This window comes from Suillus fuscotomentosus (assembly GCF_016647785.1).
Source record: "Suillus fuscotomentosus strain FC203 chromosome Unknown F5891scaffold_118, whole genome shotgun sequence".
Classification (NCBI taxonomy): Eukaryota; Fungi; Basidiomycota; class Agaricomycetes; order Boletales; family Suillaceae; genus Suillus; species Suillus fuscotomentosus.
This window is the reverse complement of record NW_024539630.1, coordinates 79262-102254: the sequence shown is the minus strand read 5'-3', so window position 1 is coordinate 102254 and position 22993 is coordinate 79262. Positions and strand designations below refer to the sequence as shown.

General features: G+C 49.9%; 6 protein-coding genes across 6 annotated transcripts; 1 reads left to right on the top strand and 5 right to left on the bottom strand.

The window, feature by feature from the left end:
* Positions 1-475, top strand: F5891DRAFT_1197267 (uncharacterized protein; the record flags this gene model as incomplete). The annotated part of the gene is made up of 3 exons (XM_041368451.1): positions 1-64; positions 113-259; positions 306-475. The coding sequence occupies 3 exons, from the start codon at positions 1-3 to the stop codon at positions 473-475; spliced, it is 381 nt and encodes a 126-aa protein (XP_041218375.1).
* Positions 476-2167: 1692 nt separating this feature from the next.
* On the bottom strand, positions 2168-4596 carry F5891DRAFT_986455 (uncharacterized protein; the record flags this gene model as incomplete). Its single annotated transcript, XM_041377775.1, has 7 exons — positions 2168-2472; positions 2684-2757; positions 2962-3097; positions 3127-3916; positions 4004-4347; positions 4382-4525; positions 4584-4596. The coding sequence occupies 7 exons, from the start codon at positions 4594-4596 to the stop codon at positions 2168-2170; spliced, it is 1806 nt and encodes a 601-aa protein (XP_041218374.1).
* An 820-nt stretch (positions 4597-5416) lies between these two features.
* On the bottom strand, positions 5417-6679 carry F5891DRAFT_1197265 (uncharacterized protein; the record flags this gene model as incomplete). Its single annotated transcript, XM_041368450.1, has 5 exons — positions 5417-5659; positions 6054-6271; positions 6328-6351; positions 6404-6568; positions 6616-6679. The coding sequence occupies 5 exons, from the start codon at positions 6677-6679 to the stop codon at positions 5417-5419; spliced, it is 714 nt and encodes a 237-aa protein (XP_041218373.1).
* Positions 6680-16144: 9465 nt separating this feature from the next.
* F5891DRAFT_910293 (uncharacterized protein) lies at positions 16145-16504 on the bottom strand (the record flags this gene model as incomplete). Its single annotated transcript, XM_041373611.1, has 1 exon — positions 16145-16504. A coding segment is annotated over one exon (360 nt), but the record flags the coding sequence as incomplete, so codon positions are not given.
* A 2334-nt stretch (positions 16505-18838) lies between these two features.
* F5891DRAFT_931788 (uncharacterized protein) lies at positions 18839-19219 on the bottom strand (the record flags this gene model as incomplete). The annotated part of the gene is made up of 1 exon (XM_041373972.1): positions 18839-19219. A coding segment is annotated over one exon (381 nt), but the record flags the coding sequence as incomplete, so codon positions are not given.
* A 213-nt stretch (positions 19220-19432) lies between these two features.
* Positions 19433-20323, bottom strand: F5891DRAFT_963943 (uncharacterized protein; the record flags this gene model as incomplete). The annotated part of the gene is made up of 1 exon (XM_041376059.1): positions 19433-20323. A coding segment is annotated over one exon (891 nt), but the record flags the coding sequence as incomplete, so codon positions are not given.
* Positions 20324-22993: the final 2670 nt, after the last annotated feature.

Below are 22993 nucleotides of genomic sequence, written 5' to 3'. Positions count from 1 at the left end.
ATGCTTGCCCCCGCTGTGGTTGATTTTATTGAGATTTTTGATGGTGTAGGATCTTTTATCTTTGGTACGCCGATGTCCCTAACTTCTCTCACTTGTTCTGATGATATATCAGTTGAGCGCAGCAATGAGGACAGGCCCACCTTTCATATTCAGACCTGCAATGAGATTTCTGCGGCGAAATCCCATTTTCCTACCAAAGCAGATCCCTCTGTTCTGTATGCCGGCTCACTGTTGCGTGAGAAGCCTGACATGCTGCGAGGTTCGTTGTGTCCTTCCATGCACCTATTTACTCACGCAGCTCACAGGTATGATCACAACCATTGCCAATGATGTTACCGTGTCAGTCATTTATGCCGAAAGTGATGATCTTGCCCACTATCTCGTCGGGGAGGCTGGGAAAATGGCTTATGCTCCCTATATTTCTACCAGTGGAAGGATGATGGACAGCGTGATGCGTCAATCGCCTTCCGCCTGACTTGTTACCCCTCGAAATGCCCTCTGTTAGCACACCGTCTGCTTTCTAGATTCATTCTTGTACACCTACTGGTATGGTATGTGTAGTCCAAGTCCGCTCACCAAAAAAATCTTTTGCGCACTGCCTACTCTGTCACTCTTGCTGACAGTTGAAGTTGCCATCCACAGCCCCTGTTACCTGACTCGTCCTGTATCCTGTGCCCATATTCTGACCATCAATGTCTGTACTGAGTCAGTAACCTGCTGAAACCCGAAGTGGCATATCTGAGACCTGGTGTCTACGTCCACCAGAGCACTCTGGCACATGATTAAGGATCGGTTGTTATCTATGCCCCTATTTTCATTGTCAAGGTCATACTAATTCATTTACAGGATGAAACCTGATCAGTGGCAATGTAACCAAGCCCAGTCGGGTTCTTGATCCATGACGACGACAGCTTGCTGGCACATGATAAAAGGTTATCTGCTCACAAAGAAGTCCTTGCCTGTGGACAGATGTATTGTAAGACTCCGAGCTGTCGCCTGTGCCAATGCACAGACCCAGAAGGGTGAAGTCTCGATCTACGTCCACAAAAGCACTCCGGCACATGAACAAGGATTGGTCATTATCTGTGCCCCTATTTTCATTGTCAACATCTGTGCTGATTCGTTCACAGGCTGAAACCTGATGTGATGTAACTGAGCCCTGTCAGATTCTCGATCCATGATGATGACAGCTCACCAGCACATGATAATGATTATCCAACCACCAAGATGTCCTTGCCTGTAGACAGTTGTACAAGGGGAGCAAAAATTGCGAGACTCTGAGCTGTCACCTGTGCCAACGTGTGGACCTGGAAGGGTGAAGGCTCTTCCATGTGGTAACAACTGACGAACATTTTTTCTTCAAGTACAGTGGAGTATGAACAATATTGCCGTGGCTAAACATGATGTGAACCACTCACCCAAGCACCAGGACATCTTTTGACTTGCTTCTCCAAGGTTGTCATGTCAGACTGAGCACAATGACTGATGCAATAACAGAGTTAGTGGAGCTATTTGATGGAGAAGGGGCATTTATATTTGGTGAGGCCACGTTCTCTGTGTATATGTACCAACACTCATAATTTCCAGCACACCGTCAAGGTCGGCCCTGCCCTGCTTTTGAAGTGGTGGCTGCAAGAGACATAAGAGATTCTGGATGTGTGCATGTGAGACGTCATCATTGTACTGTGTTGTTTGCCATGGACGACCCATACAACAACGAGTCTCAACTCACTCGTGCGTACCTCTACACATCTCAGGCACAATTGGTTTCTTAAAGGGCACAGGTACAATCCGAACAATTGCGAACGACAGGAACATTAGTGCTGTGTATGCCGGAAATGTGCGGTTGGCAGATCACCTTGCATTGGAGGCCACTAAGTTGCATGAAGCCAGGTTGGAGAGAGAAAGTGGTACCGGAGGCATCAAGAATGCCCGAGCTTGAACACAGACAGACCAGATGTTGTCAGATGTCTCGCAATTCAACTGTTCCCTTTGGCTGTCTTGATTTGTCTCAGTATTTCACATGAATATCACCCCGATCCTGTCCCTAATATGAATACACAGCTGAGAGCTGAACCATCTCAAGAAGGTATTTAATCATAACACTTAGGACTGTCAATGCCAACCATGAACAAAGACTGCCAGGACCACGACAACGACTTACACATTATTCAGTATGAGCTCCATCACATGAGCATCTCAGCGTGGGCGACCGAAGTAGCCAGAGGTGGTCCATCGCACCCCACCCCAATTTTCCTAAACCTGCCAGAGGTATTGCATGCCGATGATCCCCCACCGCTTTGTTCGTGTGGTTTGGATGTTTGCGCTTGCCCCGCACCCTCCGAGACTGGCCACGTGATGACCAGACCTCTTGTACCACAACCACCCCCCTCGGTGTCAGCACCCTATCCGCGCCCCTGTGGATGTTTGTGTCACGATCAGGAGGTAGCAGTTGCCTGTCTGAAGATTTTACTGATCACACATCTGATTGTACAACAGATTCATAATGAAGTTCAGTTGACAACCATGCACTTGGTCATTATGTCAGTCATCCAGCAACTCCAAAGGAGCACTGCCTATGGGGCTATACCATCTGAAGTGCAAGAACGAGTACTCCAAATGATTATATCAGCGAAGCAGAATACAAGTGAGTGTGAAATTGTCAAGTCGCTATCCCGCTTACCATGTGGTTGATACAGGGTTGGAGTGCGCTGGTTGCTCAAGGAATCATACATTATATCGCCATTGGATGATGGACTACTGATGGTAGTGACACAGTCGAACATATTTGATATCTAGATAGGTAGCAATGGTACATGCGAGGCTTGCACGCCATAACTAATTGCAGTATATGAGATTGACTGATGCACGGTGACAACGTAGATCATGTCCAAAATTCAGCATGCCCAACGTTACTTTACCAAAATCAGCCACAGCTCTTAGTCGTACATCAAAACGCACCATCTCAGCACCTCGTTGATACAATCCAAGTCGGCTATGGTGAGGTCAACAATTGCATGCTTGTTACCGCTGATGTGCTTAACGACCAACACGTTTCCCATCACTGCATTCCCCATGTGGACGTCGGCGATGATGTCTGCAATCAAAGCATTTGGAGGTGCAAACAGAAGGTGTACCCGTACCCGTAAGCAGGAGAAGAAGACAGTGTGATGATGTTGTAAGTCTTGTGCATGCGAGCCATGTCAACGTTGAACTTGTTGTCACCTAGACAGTCGACCCAGTGCAACACTTCGAGGTTGTTGATGTGTCCGAGTCGTGTGAGTCCATTCCGTAGAGGGATGGGCACAAGCTCAGGACCATAGGCCCGTGTAGCATATAGTACACCCATGAATGAGCTCATACCGCCCTGTGAAATTCGAGGTGAGCAGATCTCCATGTGATAGTCTGCAGAGGAACTGACACAATGGTGGTGGTGCATACGAGCCTCCTGCTCTCGCATGGCACTTTGATCGGCAGGCGAAGGTACTTTAGGTAACAGCGGCAGCCTCGTATTGATCACAGGATTCAGAGGACAAAGGACATTGTTGCAGTGCTCAGCCAGCCGCCAGCTGGTGTGCGACTGTGCCATGGTCAACCTGATGGAATACCTTGAGTCCCACTCAAGCACAAGACCCCCCGGGTCCCCATCCACAATGTTACGCCAAAGAGCTGGGCAGACATGGCCACATGGCTCTTCGCGATAGCAGGTGCTGTCGTAGACCTTGTATTGTGCATGCTTCATGCAGCCCACAAATTTAGTACCTGGCGGGCGCTCTTTCATGGTGTTGTTGAGTATCACGATTCCTTCGAAGGTAAGATCAGGGTAGAAGGCTGCTACACCCCCAGGCGTCATGAAGACCATGTCTCCCGTTGTTGGGGAGCTCGTAACCACATTGAAGACGTCCTCTGTGATGGCCTCCGACAGAGTAATGCGCACTTTACCACGTCAGTACTTTGCATATGTTTTCACTACTGTGTGAAACACGTGATGAGGCTGAGATACTGCCATGATCTGGCGATAATTCAGAGTCTCTAGAATAAATTCCTGCAGTACATTGAAGCTGCCCTGTGGCACAACCAGGTTTAGGTTATCCGTGTTGTGGTGTTCCCCTGTCAACATCTCCAGGGCGCAAGAACCTGTGATGACTACACCCCAGGCATACATCAGGGAACACAGGGCAGGGACATGATAGCCGATGAATGGCCGAAGGATGCCTTTGAAGTGTCGCAACACAAATGAATGACCAACAGGCCTTGTCCAGTGACTGCTATTCTGCCAGGCGAGGACATCCCTCAGCATGGGCAGGTATGCATAGACTTCCTGCACCATCCAAGGTGTGGTCGGAACTGGAACGAAACATGTTAGCAGCAAGACACATACACATCTGAAGGCTCACAGGAAGCGACTTCTGTGGGAGTGCATAACTTATGAGGTTGCAGGTTCCGAGAGGGCTGTCCTCACTCTCCCGAACCAAAGTCGATGCACCACTCAAGTTGTTATAAACCTGCAGTGCAAGCTGTACCACTGAAGCATAGGGTTGTATTAGACTTGGCCATTGCAGCAGACCGACACCTCGACTTACGTGTGTTCATCATATCGCCAGAACACGGGTTCCACCTGGACTTCAGCAGAGGCCGCTAACCTGCGAAGGATACCCTTGGTGCGGCCACGAAAGTATCACATGTAGAGGGAGTTCAGACTGGCACGAAATTCTGTTCACTGGCAGGCCAGTGTCACCTGCCAATCCGCCAGACTCACAGAACAGACTCTAGTACTTGATCGATCGTCCTGGACCCAAGAGTCACACCCTAAGATTTCATGACAGTCTGTCAGTTCAGGGGAGTACTTATCTGGATAAACATTTTCCTGACCGTTTCAAATTCCAGCATTATCAGCACACAATGACCAGGTGTCAGCCATCACAGCCTCATCCGTTGGTGAACCTTGTTTACAATACCAACTGAAGTTGGTCATCCTGCAGATTTGTTCTGTGCAGAATGTACGGTACCTTAACCTGGTCACCTCAATACTCTGTTATGTCTGCATGAACACAAACGGAGGGTAAAGAATGGTAACACAGGTCACACGTCTGAGTCAGCGAGTCGCATACAGTCTAAAGATAGCCACCCCTCACACAGACTGGAGGTCTGATTCGAGTTCGAACAACAGTTTAGTTTTGCTCAGAAACCCTACTGGTGTCACACATCACTGCACATGGAGTACAATAGCAGCAGGGGTATGGGTATACGTCTCCTGTAATTTCACACCACATATACATCGTTCTAGCAAATATCATACTGACAGAATGAACCGAACCAAGACAAATCAACCATTGAGGGGGGCTATCGAGTCAACTTTGTTATCAGATGCCACAGGCAGTGCCATGTTGAAGGCAGCAGGGCAGTATTGCCGTGATCAGAGCTCATCCATACTGTCATCTTGGCCGGATGCAGCAGCGTGCTTCTTTGCTTGCAATGAATCAGCAAGATCCTCTGAAGCCTTCCTCTTGCCTTTGAGAACTTCTGCCTTGGCATACCCCACGGAAGGCAGCAACTGCATATGGCACATGATGAGTTGGTAATTTCGAGACCCAAGTCTCTCACGATCAGATGCATCATCCTTGTCGCTCTTGCTGATGTTCCACCTGTAGTGCCATGTCTGTTAGTATTGTAGGAATTGTGTGGAAAATGCACCTTACAATTTCAAGTACACCTCAACTTCGACAAACCGTGCACGGTGAAGGTACAACAATTCAGATGGTGAGTCTGAACAATGTGTTGGGTCTTGCAGAACCTAGCTGCTATTCGACCCTAAAGGGTTCTGGACCAGGCTCAAGGCTCAGAGTAGAGAAAATATCATAAAAACTTGCTGATCTCTCAGACTCATAGTAAAACTGGTGAAAAGGTAACTTGATTATGTAAGCTACAAAAGTGCCAACATAAGGTAAGGTAAAAATAGTCTCTACAAGCCCAGCCAGAAATGAATCCCTACAACGGGCCAACTTTATACTGTACTCTCTTGGGTGGATCAACAGTCCATTCCCATCACGCACATCCGGACACTCCACTTTTGTTTCTTTAAGTGAGCCAAGGCCTGAATAGCGGTTGTCTGGGTCATGCAGGTCGCGGATGCGCAGAAACTCTGTTGAATGCATGAACACACCAGCCAGATTAGTTGTTGAAAGGGCCTCGTTACCTCCAGAATTGCTAGTGTTTGCTGCACGAGAACTCCTCGCAGCTGCCGAAGCCTGAGCAAGCTGTTTTGCCTTGCCTTGGCAAGCGAACCATGTCAGCAGCCATCAACATTGGTCGTCACCATCCACTCACTTGGACTCAAGAGAACACCTGATTCTGGTACGTGTCGCTTCAGTTCAGAGTTGAAGGAGCACTCAAACATACTCACTGCCAATGTCTTGACAAGAAATTCTTGGCATGGTTGCGGACCCTTCCTTTGGTAAGTCTTTGAACAGTGGCTCGGACTGTACAACAAGAACAAAACAATCCTTTGAGTCCCGAGTGTAATCGTGCACAAAGGGAGACACTACAGGGTGTTCTGCCTCCGGAACACCTGCAAACTACTGAGCGACAGTTCATGGAGACTGATCAGATACTGACTGGCATTACGCCTGTCCTCGACAGCTGTAGTTAGTGCAGACAGGGTATCTGTTACAAGTAACATCGGCTACATGGCCCCCCTATCATTTTTCCCCTTCGTCCTCGCCCTTGTATGCCTCCGGCTCGTACTTCTCTACCGACTATCCGTTGACCGGATCCTCGGGACCGTTGTAGAAACAACAATACAATGAGGAACAAAAGAAGCTCCTGACTGTATCTGTAAAAGTTGTAAGGTCGCGCGCTGCCTAGTCTGCGTTACTTGAGAAGCAAGTGCGTTCGACCCTATAGGGGAAGTGAGTGCAGCAAGGATCTAGAAGTGTGCGCTTAAGCGAAGCGCGAGAAAGCGCAGGAGCGCGCAAGGTACAAAGGCGCGGGAACACGCGCGCGTATTAGCGCGAAGCGCGGGAAAGTGCGCGCGCGTATGCGGAAATGAGAAACTAAGCTTAAGTAGTGATATAAAGCAAGATAAGAGATATAAGAGTGCAAAATGTAAAGGAATAGCTTTCTACTATATTCTGCTAAGTAGTAAGTGGGTAGTAACTAGTAAGTGAAAAGTAGGAAAAGTAGGTCCAGTGTAGTATGTACTGCTGGCACTTATATAGCGCGCCTAAGCACGCTCATGCGGAGCCGAAGCGCTACCGAGTAGGTATGTAAAAATATATATGAGTGAGAAACTATGATAAAAATAAAGGTGGAACTATGCTAATAAAGGAAATGGAAATATACATACTAGGGAGCTTGGTGGACAGTGGATGGATGCATCTGGATGGCTGGCGCTATAGGGCGCGCAAGCGCGGGAACGCGCGCGCGCGTATACATCGTGAAGCGCGGGAATGGTGCGCGCATGGCGCGCGTTGCGTGGGAAAGCTGCGCCTCATATAGAGATAGCTGCGGGTAGCGCACAGAGTAATGCTATGAGTTCGTGCTGTATACTCCTTGGTGAAAACTACCATATCACGCCATGAGAGGCATGATTCTCTACACCGTTCCCATCCCTCGTCCCCCTCTTATCGCACCAACGTGCGCACGTGCCTTCGGGCTATGACTCGTTCTGACTCATGCCACCAATGTGGCTTTCCTTATCTTGTCTTATCTTTCCTTTGAATTGTGCATGCTGCACATTGTATCATTTACCGTTGGCTCGTTCCAACGTTTCTCGGTCTCATTCCGCATTCGACCTTACATCACCAATCAGGCTCTGCTACCAGCGTACCTATACCCTTTCCGTTTCCCCTTTGCCCTTACCTACAGTACGGTAGCCTTGCCCTTAACCCTTTCCACTTAGTATAAGTAGTCGGTCACTCTGTACTAGATTCCCTAACTTGAATCTACTCAATCTTCCCTCGAACATACTTCCCTCTGAAGCCCCCTCAGCTTCAGTCTCTAGTATCTTTTCTTAGGTGCTCATTGCGCCTAAGTCTACCTCGATCAACTACCTCATCGTTCGGACAAGACTGTCCTTACTTTGAGAACATCAGTGACTTTGAAGACATCCGTCTTAGAAGTCACGTGACACGCGCGTCTCTGATATCTGCCGACTCGACATCGCCAGTCTCAGTCGCTACACCGGACCCTTCCGGTTACGTCACGAACATTAGCGGACAACGCCCCTCTTAGGGCTCCGCATAACAGATCTATTTGAGTGCGTAACAAAAGATTCAAGTTTCCTTTTTGCGCCCTGCCATCCGCACGGCCCATTAACCAACAGACACCACGACTACCTGGACCCTGAAGTACCCTTGGGAACGCGATCCCAACACTCCGGACTCCGAAGAAGAAGAATCGGAAGAAGACCACACGTCCTCCGACGAGTTTCCCAACGAACAACCGTACGGCAACCTCAACTCGAACCCTGGAACAAGAATGTCCGGAGGCCCCACCCAACAACCGACAGTGGTCGTATCCAGGCCTGAACTAAAGGCTGGAGTACCACAGAACTATGATGGAAGCATCGATGATGCCGAGCGCTGGATGTACTCGGTGGAGACATACTTCCTCATCAACTCGACGATCTACAGCTCCGACCAAACCAAGGTCACTGTTGCACTCCAGTACATGAACGATGGAGACGCCCGCGTCTGGGCTGACACCTTCTACCGAGCAGCCTTCGACAAACCTGCCGTCGACTTCGGTAGCTGGAAGGACTTCAAGAAGGCTTTCATCGAATCCTTCCACCCGATTGACCAGATGACTGAGGCTCTAACCAAGCTTCATGGTTTGACCCAAACTGGCGACGTGATGCCCTACATCGCAACGTTCAAAACCCTGTCGTCCACTGCTAGTCTCAAGCAGGACGTTGCCCTCATCCACTTCTTCGAACGAGGGTTGAAACCAGGACTTCGAATCGCCATCTACGGGAAGGAGGTCGTCCCCACCACCATCGATAAATGGTACACTGCCGTGACACAGTTGGAAGCCAACTACAAGCAATCAAAAGCAGTTGTATCCAACAACAGATCGGTACGCCCCTCCGGCCACCGGCACGTCCCCAAGCCTCAGGTCTGCCAACACGATCCTGATGCTATGGACGTTGATCGTTCCCTCACGCAGGAGGAACGACAGAAGTGCTTCGATAAAGGCCTTTGCTTCAAATGCAAGGAGAAGGGCCATCGAGAAAACGACTCCCGGTTCCACCCAAAGGTGCGCCGAGGAGACAAGAACGACAAAGAAAACAAAGGCAAGAAGCCAAGCAAGTCTGGCGTCCGCCAGCTTGACGAGTCTTCTGACGAGGAAGACATGGAAGTCAACCTTGTCAAAAGAAAGGATTTTTAAAGAGAGGGCTTGTCGAACGGTCAATTCCCTCTATCTGCGCATTGTATACTAAAGCTGTTGGTAAATCCAACGAGTTTCGTGTCCTGGTGACACTTTTCTCTTCTTGCAGTGCCAAAACCGTTCAGTCGACCGCCATCATCGACTCAGGGGCAGGTGGGACCTTCATTAGCTATGACTTTGTCAAGCGAAATGGGATCCGGACCCACCTACTCAAGAAACCCTTCCGGATCACCACAGTAGACGGGAGCCCGCCCTCAGCAGGACAGGTAACCCAATACTGCATGCTATTCATTCGTCTCGATCGGAGACTTATGTATGGAAAGTTCAACGTAACGAAACTTTCCAAGCATGATGATCTACTTTTTGGAAAACCTTGGCTTAGTGCCATGATGCCCAATATCGACTGGAAGGCCAACACGATCTCCCTGCCTGCGACCAATAGGTCAAAGGAGGTGGAGAGGGAACTCAACGCTTCTCGACGAGAAAGCAAGGCCAAGCCATATCTCTTTTGTGGAGAAAAGGCTGTCCTAGAAGAACTCGACGACGAGGATTTTTCACCCCTCAAACGACTCCCCGAGGGCACCCAACATTGCCTCGAAGAAATCAAGAAACGCAAGAAGCGTAACAAGAAGAAGACGGCGCCAATCATCGTGCCCTTCGAAGACACCGACTTCAACACCATGGACGATGTCTGGGTCGGACAGACCCATCTTGCGGATAAAGTTGAGGAGATCTCCACTTATCCCCTCACTGATGATGAAGTTCTAGTGGAATATGCTTCGGACGGAACATCCGTCCGGATCATCAAGAACATCTCTTTCGACACCCCGCTCACCAAGGATGGGACCTCGAAGAAAGAAATCCGGAAGGCTCTCCATAGACGAGCAAAACCTCTCCGGAATCTCTGGATCCTCGCTTCTCAGCAGGACTACACGAAGACCTCCAACAAAGCTCAAGAATTTGCTATGGAGGACGCGCAGGAGAAGAAGAAGAAATCATTTGAAGAACTGGTACCTTCCTATCTTCATGATTTTGCTGACATCTTTGCAAAGGACGGTCTGAACAAACTCCCTCCCTCACGACCAGGAGTAGACCACAAGATTGAAACGAAGGAAGGCTTCATTCCGAAGTCTTCTCGAGCCTACCCGCTCTCACCAAAGGAAACCGACGCTGTCAAAGCATTTTTGGACGAACACCTCGCCAAAGATTTCATCCAACCCTCGAAGTCTCCTCAAGCTGCTGGATTCTTCTTTGTCGGCAAGAAGGACGGGTCTCTCCGCCCCTGCCAGGACTACCGATACATCAACGAATGGACGATCAAGAACGCGTACCCACTCCCTTTGATACCACCCTTGCTTGCGAAACTCAACAAGGCACAATGGTTCACAAAGGTCGACGTACGCTCAGGATACAACAATATCCTCATTCATCCCGACGACAGGTGGAAAGCCGCGTTCTTCACCTCATACGGGCTCTTTGAGCCCAAGGTAATGTTTTTTGGATTGTGCAATTCACCCGCCACCTTCCAAGCTTACATGAACCAGACGTTTTCAGAAGAACTGAACGAAGGATGGTTAATCGTCTATATGGACGACATCCTGATCTTTTCAGATAACCTGGACGAACACCGGCAGAGGACCCGCCGAGTGTTGGAGAAACTCCGCAAAGAGTCTCTCTTCCTCAAACCCGAGAAATGTACCTTCGACACTCAAGAAGTCGAGTACCTCGGTATGATCATTCGACCTGGACAGGTCGCTATGGACACTGCCAAGCTGAAAGGCATCAGCGAATGGCAACAACCCTCCTCAGTCAAGGACATGCGGTCTTTCCTTGGGTTCTGCAACTTCTACCGTCATTTCATTCCCCACTATTCCGACATCGCACGCCCTCTCCTAGACCTAACCAAGAAGGAGGTTCCCTTCTCTTGGTCCGACTCCACCGAAGCTTCATTCCAGCATCTAAAGAAGCTATTCACCACCGAACCGGTTCTGCGGAACCCCGACTCCTCGCGACAGTTTGCACTTGCAACTGACGCTTCGCTCTTCGCAACCGGTGCAGTCTTGCTCCAGACAGATAGCAATGGGGATTACCACCCCTGCAGCTATCTCTCCCAGTCCCTCAACGCGGCCGAACAGAACTACGAGATCTACGACCGGGAACTCCTTGCCATCATCCGAGCCCTTCAGGCTTGGAGGCACTTCCTCGAAGGAAATCCTCACCCGGTCATTGTCTTCACGGATCACAAGAACCTGATCTATTTCCGCTCTGCACAACGACTCACCCGACGACAGGCCCGGTGGCACCTCACGCTCACCAACTTTGATCTGGAACTTCACCATGTTCCCGGAACAAAGCTCGCTGCACCGGATGCCTTATCCCGACGTCTGGACCACGCTATAGCTGGTCAGGATAACGAGGATCGTATCCTCCTCCCCGACACCCTGTTCACCCGTCTAATTGACGCTGAACTTGCAGACGAGTTCCAACGACTCTCTGACGATCTCTCCGACCAGACTGTGAAAACAGCCTTGGACGCTCTCTCCGGGGTGTGCGCACCCCCCATGAAGTCTGCACTTTCCGATTGGAGGTTCACCGATGGTGTTCTCTTCTATAAAGATCGTGCCTACGTTCCCCCCGACCTCCGGCATCGCGTGCTGTCTCTGCATCACGATCACCCAACCGCCGGGCACCCCGGGCGTTCAGGTACCGAATGGAACATCAAGAAATCCTACTGGTGGCCCGGAATGGGCTCCTTCATTAGGAGATACGTTGATGGCTGCGCCATGTGCCAGCAGATGAAGGTTAACACCCACCCCACGACACCCCCCCTCACCCCGATACCCTCCTCGGCCCTCCGGCCCTTCGCTCAAGTGTCGGTTGATTTAATCACCGACCTCCCCGAGAGCGCCGGCTACGATTCTGTCATGGTCGTGGTAGACCATGGGATTACGAAGGGGGTAATTCTCTGCCCTTGCAGAAAAACCATCACAGTGGAAGGAGTAGCCGAACTTTTCTTCAAGAAAGTGTTCTTGCGCTTCGGACTCTATGACAAGATCATCTCGGACCGAGGCCCCCAATTCGCCTCGAAGCTAGCAAAGGAGCTAGGACGACTCCTCGACTACCAAGTCGCACTTTCCACTGCCTACCACCCTCAGACAGATGGCCAGACCGAACAGCTCAACCAAGAGCTTGAAACCTACCTCCGGATCTACTGCCGGACAACTCCCTCCGAATGGGCAAAGCACTTGCCTATGGCCGAATTCATTCACAACTCCCGACGACACTCCGCCAGAAAAGCCTCCCCCTTCTATCTCATGATGGGCTACGAACCACGAGGCATCCCCCATCTCTTCCCCGACTCTACCCTATCAACCGCCGAAGACCGAGTCAAATCACTCGCCAAGATCCGCGAAGAAGCCCTTGCATGCCACAGCCTCGCGCAGCAACGCATGGCTGATCGTTCCTATGGCCAGCGTTACAAGCCATGGAACGTTGGTGATAAGGTATGGCTATCTGCCACGAACCTAATCACCGGATTCCCTTCTAGGAAACTCGCCCCGAAACGATATGGACCCTTCCCAATCCAGAAGGTCCTCTCCCCCATCACGTTCCAGCTAAAGCTGCCTGCCAGCTGGCATATCCACCCCACGTTCCATGCCTCAGAACTTTCCTCCTATCAGGAGACAGACGTGCATGGACCAAATTTCACCAAACCTCCTCCTGATCTTATCGATGGAGAGGAACACTACGAAGTGGAAGCTATCCTCCAACACAAGGGTACCGGATCGCGTCGCCGGTACCTCGTGTCTTGGGTTGGCTATCCTGCCTCCGAACGAACGTGGCTCCACGAAACAGAATTGAAGTCCGCAGTGGAGCTCCTGAAGGCGTATAAGAAGTGACTCAAGATCGCTTCAATCGCCATCTCATGTTGATCAACAAACACCACTGCAACTTCTCCTACCGCCCTCACTACACGAGGGCTGACCCCACCGATGAACCCATCCACACCGACACCAAAACCTTCCATCGCCAACAAATCCGCAATCACCACCGCCCCACGAAACCCAAACCTCTCAACAAACAGAGACCCGTTACCCAATACCCCACCTATGCCACTACCCAAGGAAAGACGCTTCACTATGTCGGTCTCAGTGTCGTCTGTTTCCTCGCACCGATCTGCTACCTCTCATGCGTCTGCCTCCGACCGCGACCCGACGAGCCAGCCAACGCATGGCCTTGATAGGCCCTCCCCCCCGGGATACACCGTCTTCCGACGACCATCCCTTCGCACAGTTGTCCAAGATAGGCAACGGGCCTACTGGGAAGCAGTCATCTGCGACCCCCAGTATGCACTTCGACTCGACAACTATCTCAACCGCACCAACGACGACATAACCATGAACCTCGTCCAGGCCTTCAGGGCCACCGACGCCCTCACCGGCGATATCGCCAGGATCGACCTGGCTAGGGAAACTTCCCTATCCACCGTCTCGACCAGATATAACCAAGGCAAGATCAAGCGAGCCTTGCTAAATCTGTTCGAACTCAGGAACTTCCATGCCGCTGTCATGGCCGTTGAGGAGGAGCGGGCATTTAATCCCCCTCCCAACCCGCTTGCAGTCGTTGAGCGTGCTGTCTATGACAGAGCTCCGACCCCCTTCCTTCCCCAACTACCCCGCTCTGAATCACCAGAGCATATCCCCAATGTCACCCAGCTGACCAACCCCGAGATCGACCGTCTCTACGAAGAATACGAACGCAAGCTCTATGCTCCACGTAACCCCTCCCCCACTCTTGATGTCGACACCATCTCTATCACCATCCCGGAGTTGGATGAGTGCCCTCCCAAACCACCTGTTCTCAACCCCGACGACTGGGTACCCACTGAAGTGGTCCCACACCTTTCTACTGGTTCTCCGGAACCTCTTCCCACTCCGCAATGCCGAAATCACCGTGCTCGTGCACGATCCATCCTGTCCCTAGGACTACCCCTCTCCCATGCGCATCGCCCGCACACCCAGAACTTCACTAGGCACTATCCTCGTGAGGAAGCCCAGGAAGACGCCATCAATGACGCGCGTCGTGATGCCACCGAGACCACCCAGGTCTACCGCAGCAATGTTGTCTGCCACCAGTGTCGTGTCTTTGGACACAAACAGAAACACTGCGCGCAATACTTCTGCCGCATTTGTGGGCAATTTGCCCCCAAACATCTCACTCCCTTCTGCCCTCGACTCGATGGCAGAAGGATCCTTCGCCGTGGAACCTCCTCTGACAGGTTCTACAGGGACATGCACCAGCTCGAAGCCACGTATGACCAGGATGCTGCTCGCCTTGAGCAAGAATGCGAAGAGAACGCAATCGAAGCCGCCTCTTGGCTCGAAGACCTCGACTTCGACCCCGAGTGGTATAACAACCAGGACGACTACGTTCCCTTGGACGACGATTAAAGAGTTCGTGGAACTCTACCTTGAAACGGGGGTAATGTTACAAGTAACATCGGCTACATGGCCCCCCTATCATTTTTCCCCTTTGTCCTCACCCTTGTATGCCTCCGGCTCGTACTTCTCTACCGACTATCCGTTGACCGGATCCTCGGGACCGTTCCCGTCCCTTGTCCCCCTCTTATCGCACCAATGTGCACACGTGCCTTCGGGCTATGACTCGTTCTGACTCATGCCACCAATGTGGCTTTCCTTATCTTGTCTTATCTTTCCTTTGACTCGTGCATGCTGCACATTGTATCATTTACCGTTGGCTCATTCCAACGTTTCTCGGTCTCATTCCGCATTCGACCTTACATCACTAATCAGGCTCTGCTACCAGCGTACCTATACCCTTTCCGTTTCCCCTTTGCCCTTACCTACAGTACGGTAGCCTTGCCCTTAACCCTTTCCACTTAGTATAAGTAGTCGGTCACTCTGTACTAGATTCCCTAACTTGAATCTACTCAATCTTCCCTCGAACATACTTCCCTCTGAAGCCCCCTCAGCTTCAGTCTCTAGTATCTTTTCTTAGGTGCTCATTGCGCCTAAGTCTACCTCGATCAACTACCTCATCGTTCGGACAAGACTGTCCTTACTTTGAGAACATCAGTGACTTTGAAGACATCCGTCTTAGAAGTCACGTGACACGCGCGTCTCTGATATCTGCCGACTCGACATCGCCAGTCTCAGTCGCTACACCGGACCCTTCCGGTTACGTCACGAACATTAGCGGACAACGCCCCTCTTAGGGCTCCGCATAACAGATCTATTTGAGTGCGTAACAGTATCGAGCACCCTGCATGACATGTCTAGAGCTTCCTGGGGATAGTCACTGCTGTCTTCATCCTCAGGAGCAAGGAAATGAAGCTCGAACTGTGCCCGAGTTTTCTTCAGATTGGTGACATCAATCTGCCAATGAAGACAATTAGAAGAGATTTCCCAAGAACAGTACTACACACCCCAGAGTCAAACAAGTTGAAATACGGCCCCAGATGACTATACTGGCCATGGTAGTCAAGTTGAGCCATGAACTTCATATGTAAGAGTTCACCAACGCCATTTACCCAATATTCCACCTTATCCCTCATTTGCCGACGAAGCGGGCGAGGGTTGTTCTCCTCAGGGATATTCTCGTAGCTGCAAGCATCCACAGCGAAAGCACCACGTGAAAGGGCGCATCCAAGCAGGGAAATATACAGAGGAGATTTCGTCACTTCAACCTCATCCTCAGAAGGTACTGCAGGAGGGGCCGAATCGGCATCCACTGTGGCAACATTGGGAAGTGTTTTTCCCTGTGAAGAGTGACCCGTGACTGCATATGCCGGCTGAATTGGGATTTGATGGCGAGTCACATGAACTTTCTTGTGAGAACCATCGCAGTCAAGTAATGTTGTAAATGACCAAGTGGAAGGCAGAATGGGGAACACACCCTTTGGCAAACCAGTTAAATGGACTTTGCTGTGTGGGAATTCAACCAGTACACAGGTCGCATAGGTGATGTCATGGGAACATTGTTCAGTGTAGATATGCCGGACAGTACCCTGTGAGCCATTAGTTATCCCGAGGTCAGTGGAGACATTGCGAAGTCGCAAAATGACAGGCATACCTACAGACAAAGCTGTGAAACCCAGCAAACTCCTGGAAGCCTTCAGGCCGGTTACATTTAGTTGCAATAGTTTCTTTCTCATATCTGAAGACATCTCCTCACTTGTTTGGTCTAAAGCGGCACAGACAACCAATGTGTCCCCTGAGACAGCCTGTGCCTTTCTTGCATTAAGCACCTCACAGAGTTCATTGGTTGTGACAATGGCCGTGGCATCCACTGTACTCACAGACGTCAAGTCCACACCATTGAGTTTGCTCGATGTTCTCATAACTCTGGTGTTGAACAAATCAACATCATCCTCAGTGCATTTCCTGACTCTCAGACGATTCACTGCATCACCATATTCAATGTCTTCTTTCATTCTCTGTTGCTCGGTCAAAGTGATAACAATGTTGACCGTTTTCCATGCAAGCCGCCCCAGTCTTTTCTGTACTTCTGCATCGGTTTGTCCAGCATACGCAGCTATTGGAGAATACAGGGGACTACCCCCGACAGGAGGGAACTGATAGAAATCACCAGCAAATATGATGTGGACACCACCAAACCATTGATCTGATTTTTCCTTAGCATACCAAAGGGCGTGGTCTATCTGTGCCAACAGCTGCAAGCTCAAAAGGGAAACCTCATCTATAAGTAAGTACTCGACATTTTTCCATTCCTCTCGAAGTTGTGTGCGGTTCTGCACACTAATCAGGACTGAATAATCTTCGGAAGAAGTTCCCGGCTGACGGTTACCCTTTCCTTTGTTCATAGACTTAATCTTCAAACCAAGCCCCTTGTGCACAGTCATACCATCGATCAGTGCTGCAGCAGACCCAGTGGGAGCCAAGAACCTAATCAAATGTGCACAGCCATAATGCTCCATAACAGCCTGGACAGCTTTCACAACATGAGTCTTCCCCGTTCCTCCAGGACCCGTCATCAACATAGTGAGCTGGTTGACCGGATCTGCATCCTGTTTCTTGTTGACATACTTCATGATGAAATGAGAAGTAATGATTTGGAATGCCCGCCACTGCATTACATTAAGTTTAAATGCAGTGCCAACCTCAGTGACGATATCTCTCGCTGACCATTTGGCAGTGGCAGCAGAGGGCTTTGTCTGAACTTCTGTGGGCAAGCAATCAGCTATGGCCGCAGGAGGATTGGGGGTAATAACTTGATGATCTAGGCCGTGTTCTGTTTCTGGTGCCACCCGAACTGGCACAAGCTGCTGATCGGGATTTAGAGCATTTCGACGTGTAATAGCAATTGTCTGTTCCTGCTGCTTGACCTCACTTTTCCACAGCTTGATCGACCTGCTGATTCCAGTGCCATCAGGATAATGTTCAGGCATATGAGGTAAGCCAGATACGTTATCTGTCAAGGGATCAAACCAGCCGGATTGTTGCAGCTCAAGAATGGCCTGTTGAATACGGAAATCACTTCCAGAACGATGAGTAGACTTTTGCTGGAATTCAAAGTCAAGGTCCACATCATCAGCTCCCATAGCAACGGAAGCAGTCAGTGCCTTGCTCGCACTGGTGAGCTGTGCATGTTTACGAAGTCTGTCCGCATCACGCTCATCCTCACATTCATAAACAGCCTCCCAATTCTTCATCACCTCCAGACTCCTTGAGCAGAATGAAAAACATGCATAGGATGCCACTGGATCTTCGTCAACACACAAGAGATCAGTTGACACGCTGAAGGCCTTAAAATGTGCAAGGGCAAATATGGCCCACAACTTTGCATTAGTCGGGCGTGGAATAGTCATGCCAATGACACGAGGGACACGCTCAACAGCTCCGTCACCCCGTTCATCATTCGTGTGTTCCACTAACACGTGTGTTTTCCAGTTAGGATGTCCGGGCTTCAACGTATGTCTACGGAGAACGCCAAGTCTAGTCTCAAAGGTGTTCTTGATCTTTGCACTCTTACTAATACTCTCAAAGCGCACACAACGACAGAAATCATAGAAATTCATATGTGAAAGTGTATCAGCACGGTAGATGTAGTGGTGCACCTGATTAGCATCAAGGAGCTGTCCCTGATCGTCCGTGGTGATTCGCATCATGTGCACAGCTTCTGCCTCCTCATTCTCATGACTGAAATCACAATCGGTGTCAGGAACATTGTGGCCCGACCTCAACCAAGGGTAGCAATCCCGCACATACCCGATCAATAGTGAGGAAAGCATTGGTGATGTCTCATGGGACGAGATACCATCACCGAAACCTTGGATGTAACGCACCGCTTGCTGAGCATGTACTTGTTGCTGACCGTTGAACTGCGACAGGCACTTGTGCAATAGCATCTTCGCACCATCAGTGAGGAATACACCAGGTCCATGTGCAGGGACACGAGCGACAGCACGAGAGAGTAAAGATAAAACCTCATATGTTTTCACATCCATCTTCGTGATGTAGTCAGAGATATAGAACATAGCAGCTTTTGCACCTCTGCCAGACAAGATACACTTGATGTCATGATTGTGTCTACAAAAAACCAAGATATATGGATTGAAGTAGTTAACATTCGCATCACGGCACATAATTACAACAGAATTGGTCTCAGGATCAAATGAAGAAGCTTCTACAATTTCATGCGGAAACAAGAACCTACAGCGATCATCATTACCATATTTATGACAGACAGGGCGACATCTATGCCGTTGGAGCACCTCGCCACACCGTTTGATCTCAGTAACATAGACAGCATCCCATTCCTGCAACACCTCCAACGGTGATTCAACATCAGGTGGACAGGGTGGGCATTGAACGCGTGGTTCGAAGGTAGGCTCGATTGCATCATCTGTGTCAGGTAGATGATGGTGAATGATGTCCTCGAAAAATGCGAAAAACTTCTGCTGATATTCAGGGGAATCACGAAGGTGGGCATGTATATCAGAAGGGTTGAGTCCACCAACAAGCCAGATCAGAAAGTGGCCATGCAATGAACCACGCTCCATAAACTCAGAGCTACCATAGAAAGCACGGACATGCCCGAGAATCCCTCCAGAAGCAGTGGCACATCTGGCCTCAAAGTCCCAGCCCATAAGGTGACGGAATAGGGACCTGAAAGAGAACTCAAAAAAATCCGCGGCAGCTACAGGATCCTGCGCAAGTCTGAGTGCTCGTTCACGCCCACAAGGCATCGCAGGAAAATGCTCACTGAGGTCCACTGTTTTGTCGCCGAACATTACCTGAAAAACAGGACTGTGAGCAGGACTGGGGTTAAAGGTGAAGAATATGTGGGGCAGGCCAAAATACCCATAGTAGTTGCGAATCTCATTCCTCACGAATATTTTCGAGGCCTGCGAGCCTGGAATGCGAGCAGACATTGTGTTCACTTGCTGCAAAAGTTGCAGAGCATTACGTTCTTCAGCGGTAGGGTCAACCAATTTTCGTTCGTGTTCCAGCTTAATCGCCAAGCGTTCAAGTAGTATTGGTGACACAGTCGTGAGTTTACGAGCAACACTATCAAAGTTCGATTTGCCCACGGTGAAATAGGTCTGGAGATGAGCTTGTCGACGCTGCAATATGTTCAGCAGGACGAATATGAAACTGTTATGGTAACGAAAGGCACGGTCAGACACGGATAAGAAGTACTTAGCTTGTTTCTTGAATGCCAATGCAGTCCGTCTAGACTTGATTTCGAAGCCCCCGAGTCCATAAGGAAAAAGAGTGGGATACAGACCAGGAAAAAAGGACGGATTGTTGTACTCAGTCACAGGCTGGCTGCTGCAGTGGATAACAAGGTCAGGCTGCAGATCCACCACATCTTTGGGAAGGAGATTGCGAATTGCAGACGCCACAAAACTTCGCCCTGTCAACTTATCGCTCTCAGGATCCGAGACTCCCATCTTCTCCACCATGATCGTCTGCTCGACCAGGGGATCTGAATCATCATCAGAGAACATCCTCGCTGGGTGCTCGCTGAAATCAGCTGATTCCTCACCAAAAACGAAGTCTGCGTCGAGCTCATGGTCCTCCACAACACGTTCAACGAGACCTGGAATAGGACCGTCCTCAGGGTATAACGACACGATCGAGGAATCCAGGGGAATATCGGCATAAAGGGCGTTGTGATGATGCAACCATACGAGAAAGGACCATATCTTCTGTCTCCGCACTCGAAACAGTGTGCCCATTCACTTCGGATCAAATTTCTCAGGGCCGATGAACACAACACTGAGAAAACCGTTGACATCAGTCGGAGTGCGAGGGAGGACAGTCGCTGTGGACACAGTGTTCATCTCATGTGTGCAAGTGTTGCCATGGAAAACCCTGGGCTGCGTCGGATCCGAGGACTGGAACAAACGAGTGACATGTGCCGTGATGCAATACAATGCACATACCTTTTCCTCAACCCACATCAGATCCGCAAATTGCTCAGGCAAGGATCCACGATACAGATCATTGGCAAGGGCCAACTGAGGCATTTTGCACCTGGACAATGAAGAGCGGCAATCCGGACATATGTTAAACCCCCTTGCCTTGCCTGTAGAGCCAACAAACTGGACACCAGATTTGTCCAACATCAGACCATCGATTGCATCGCTCTGAAATGAAAAACTCGCCGACATACTCTGAACAATGCAATTTTGAATGATAAACGGATCTGAGATCTGCAGTATGTCCAGATTGTAGCATGCCAGATCCTCCGAGAGGTCAACAACCAAACAGCCTTCGACGAACCTGGAACAAACAGCACACGTTGGAGGCTCAGACCACTGGGAACCTGCGTGATAATCGCCCAAACAGCGAAGCACAACATCCTGAGGGACAACGGAGGGCCATGCCTGCTCACGTTCCAAATGAACGGCATGGGCAGCCGCAACAGTCTCTTGTTTCAAAGCAGAACGGCGGGCCTTTCCCTGATCGCTCTTCAATTCTCTGGCAGAATGCAAGTCGTTTGTGATGCAGTTAACAATGATGGAGCCGAATTCGGTGTGTAGAATGTGACATATGATCTCTCCATCGGTCCAGGCAGATATGTCGAGAAAGGGAAAAAGGGCCATGACGACATCGACCAACATCCTTGGGCCACCATGACAAAGCTGTACCGCACGCTGCCGCAGTGCATTCGCAAGGCCGTTGCACGACTTCCTGTGCGATCGAGTGTCTATCAAGGAACGGAGACTCCGAGGTAGCAGACGAATGCAAGACAATACATCATCACGGCTCAGACAGCGGAGTGCGTGGACCAGATCATTGAAAGGGTAACACAACCACGGCATACCAAAAGTGGTAGAGTAATCAGAAGCGAGGGCGTCTTCTGCAAGGCATACAACGAGAGGGGGTGGAGTGCGTATGGCAGCAGCAACCTGATCACCATATGTTTCACAAAGATGGGCGGCAATGACAGCACCTCGCGACCTGATACAGCGGTCAGGCAAGGAGACATCAGACAACTCCGCAAACAAGAGCTCGTCCGACATCTGTGAAAGCTCGGCACGCCATTGGAAGAAATGAGCTAAGATGACCCTAATGGCAATCTCCACCCTTGGCATCACTTTAAAGAGGTTCACACGGTCTATCAGCCTGGTTTCTTTGTTATGGGAAACTAGGCTGAAAGCCTATCATCCCTCGGAGGGTTCTCCCTCAATTCTACAATAGGATCCTGCCCTCCGGAGGATAATTTTCTCAGGTTTGCTCGGAGGTTCAGGCAGGGGCTCTGGAGGTTCTAAGTACATTTTACATTCCTCCTTGTAGTGCTGTACTTCCTCATCGCCTCTCATCATACAATGCTCTCGCTCCGCTGCTGTGCATGTTAGTAGGTTCGCTCAGAAGTTCTGGCAGGAGCTCCGGAGGTTCTAAGGTGTGTTCGCTACCTTCCTCCTAACCTCACCTCTCATGCCATACAGCACTGTCAAATGCTCTCGCTCCCTCATCGGGTTTGCTTGGAGGCTATGGTGGGGGCTCTGGACGATCTAAGGTGTGTTCACTACCTTCCTCGTCGTCATACAGCACTGTCAAATGCTCTCGCTCCTTACATTCCCCCTCACCTCTCTCATCATACAGCGCTGTTCATTGCCTTTGGCTCACTGCCATGCATGTCACACAGTGCGCTATGCATCCGCTAGTACCCTCTCTGAGCTTGGGGAAAAAGATTCAATTGAGGGTTCTAAATAGCTTCGTTTATTACTAGCTTCGAAAATGATTAGCTTTGAATCAATCTTTTTCAAGTGTTATCGATGCTCATGTCAGGTACATTGTGAGCCTCAAATGCATTTCATTCAACAAGCGTGTTATGTCAGGTAGCTTGCGAGCCTCGCATACATCATATTCGGCAAGACTTTTAATTTATCAGAGGGTCTTTCCGAGTGTTCTCGAACCTCAAATGCCTCTTGTTCCACCAAAGTTCTCGCTGCGCGAACCTCCAAGACTTCATTTTGTTCAACTGGTAGGACTTGTGATTCATCAGAATATAAAAGTACATGCATAGTCTATCATTGAACGCGACCATGTACTACCATTCAAAAGTAAGAACGAAAGCAAGAATGAGCGACATATGGACATAAACAATATCA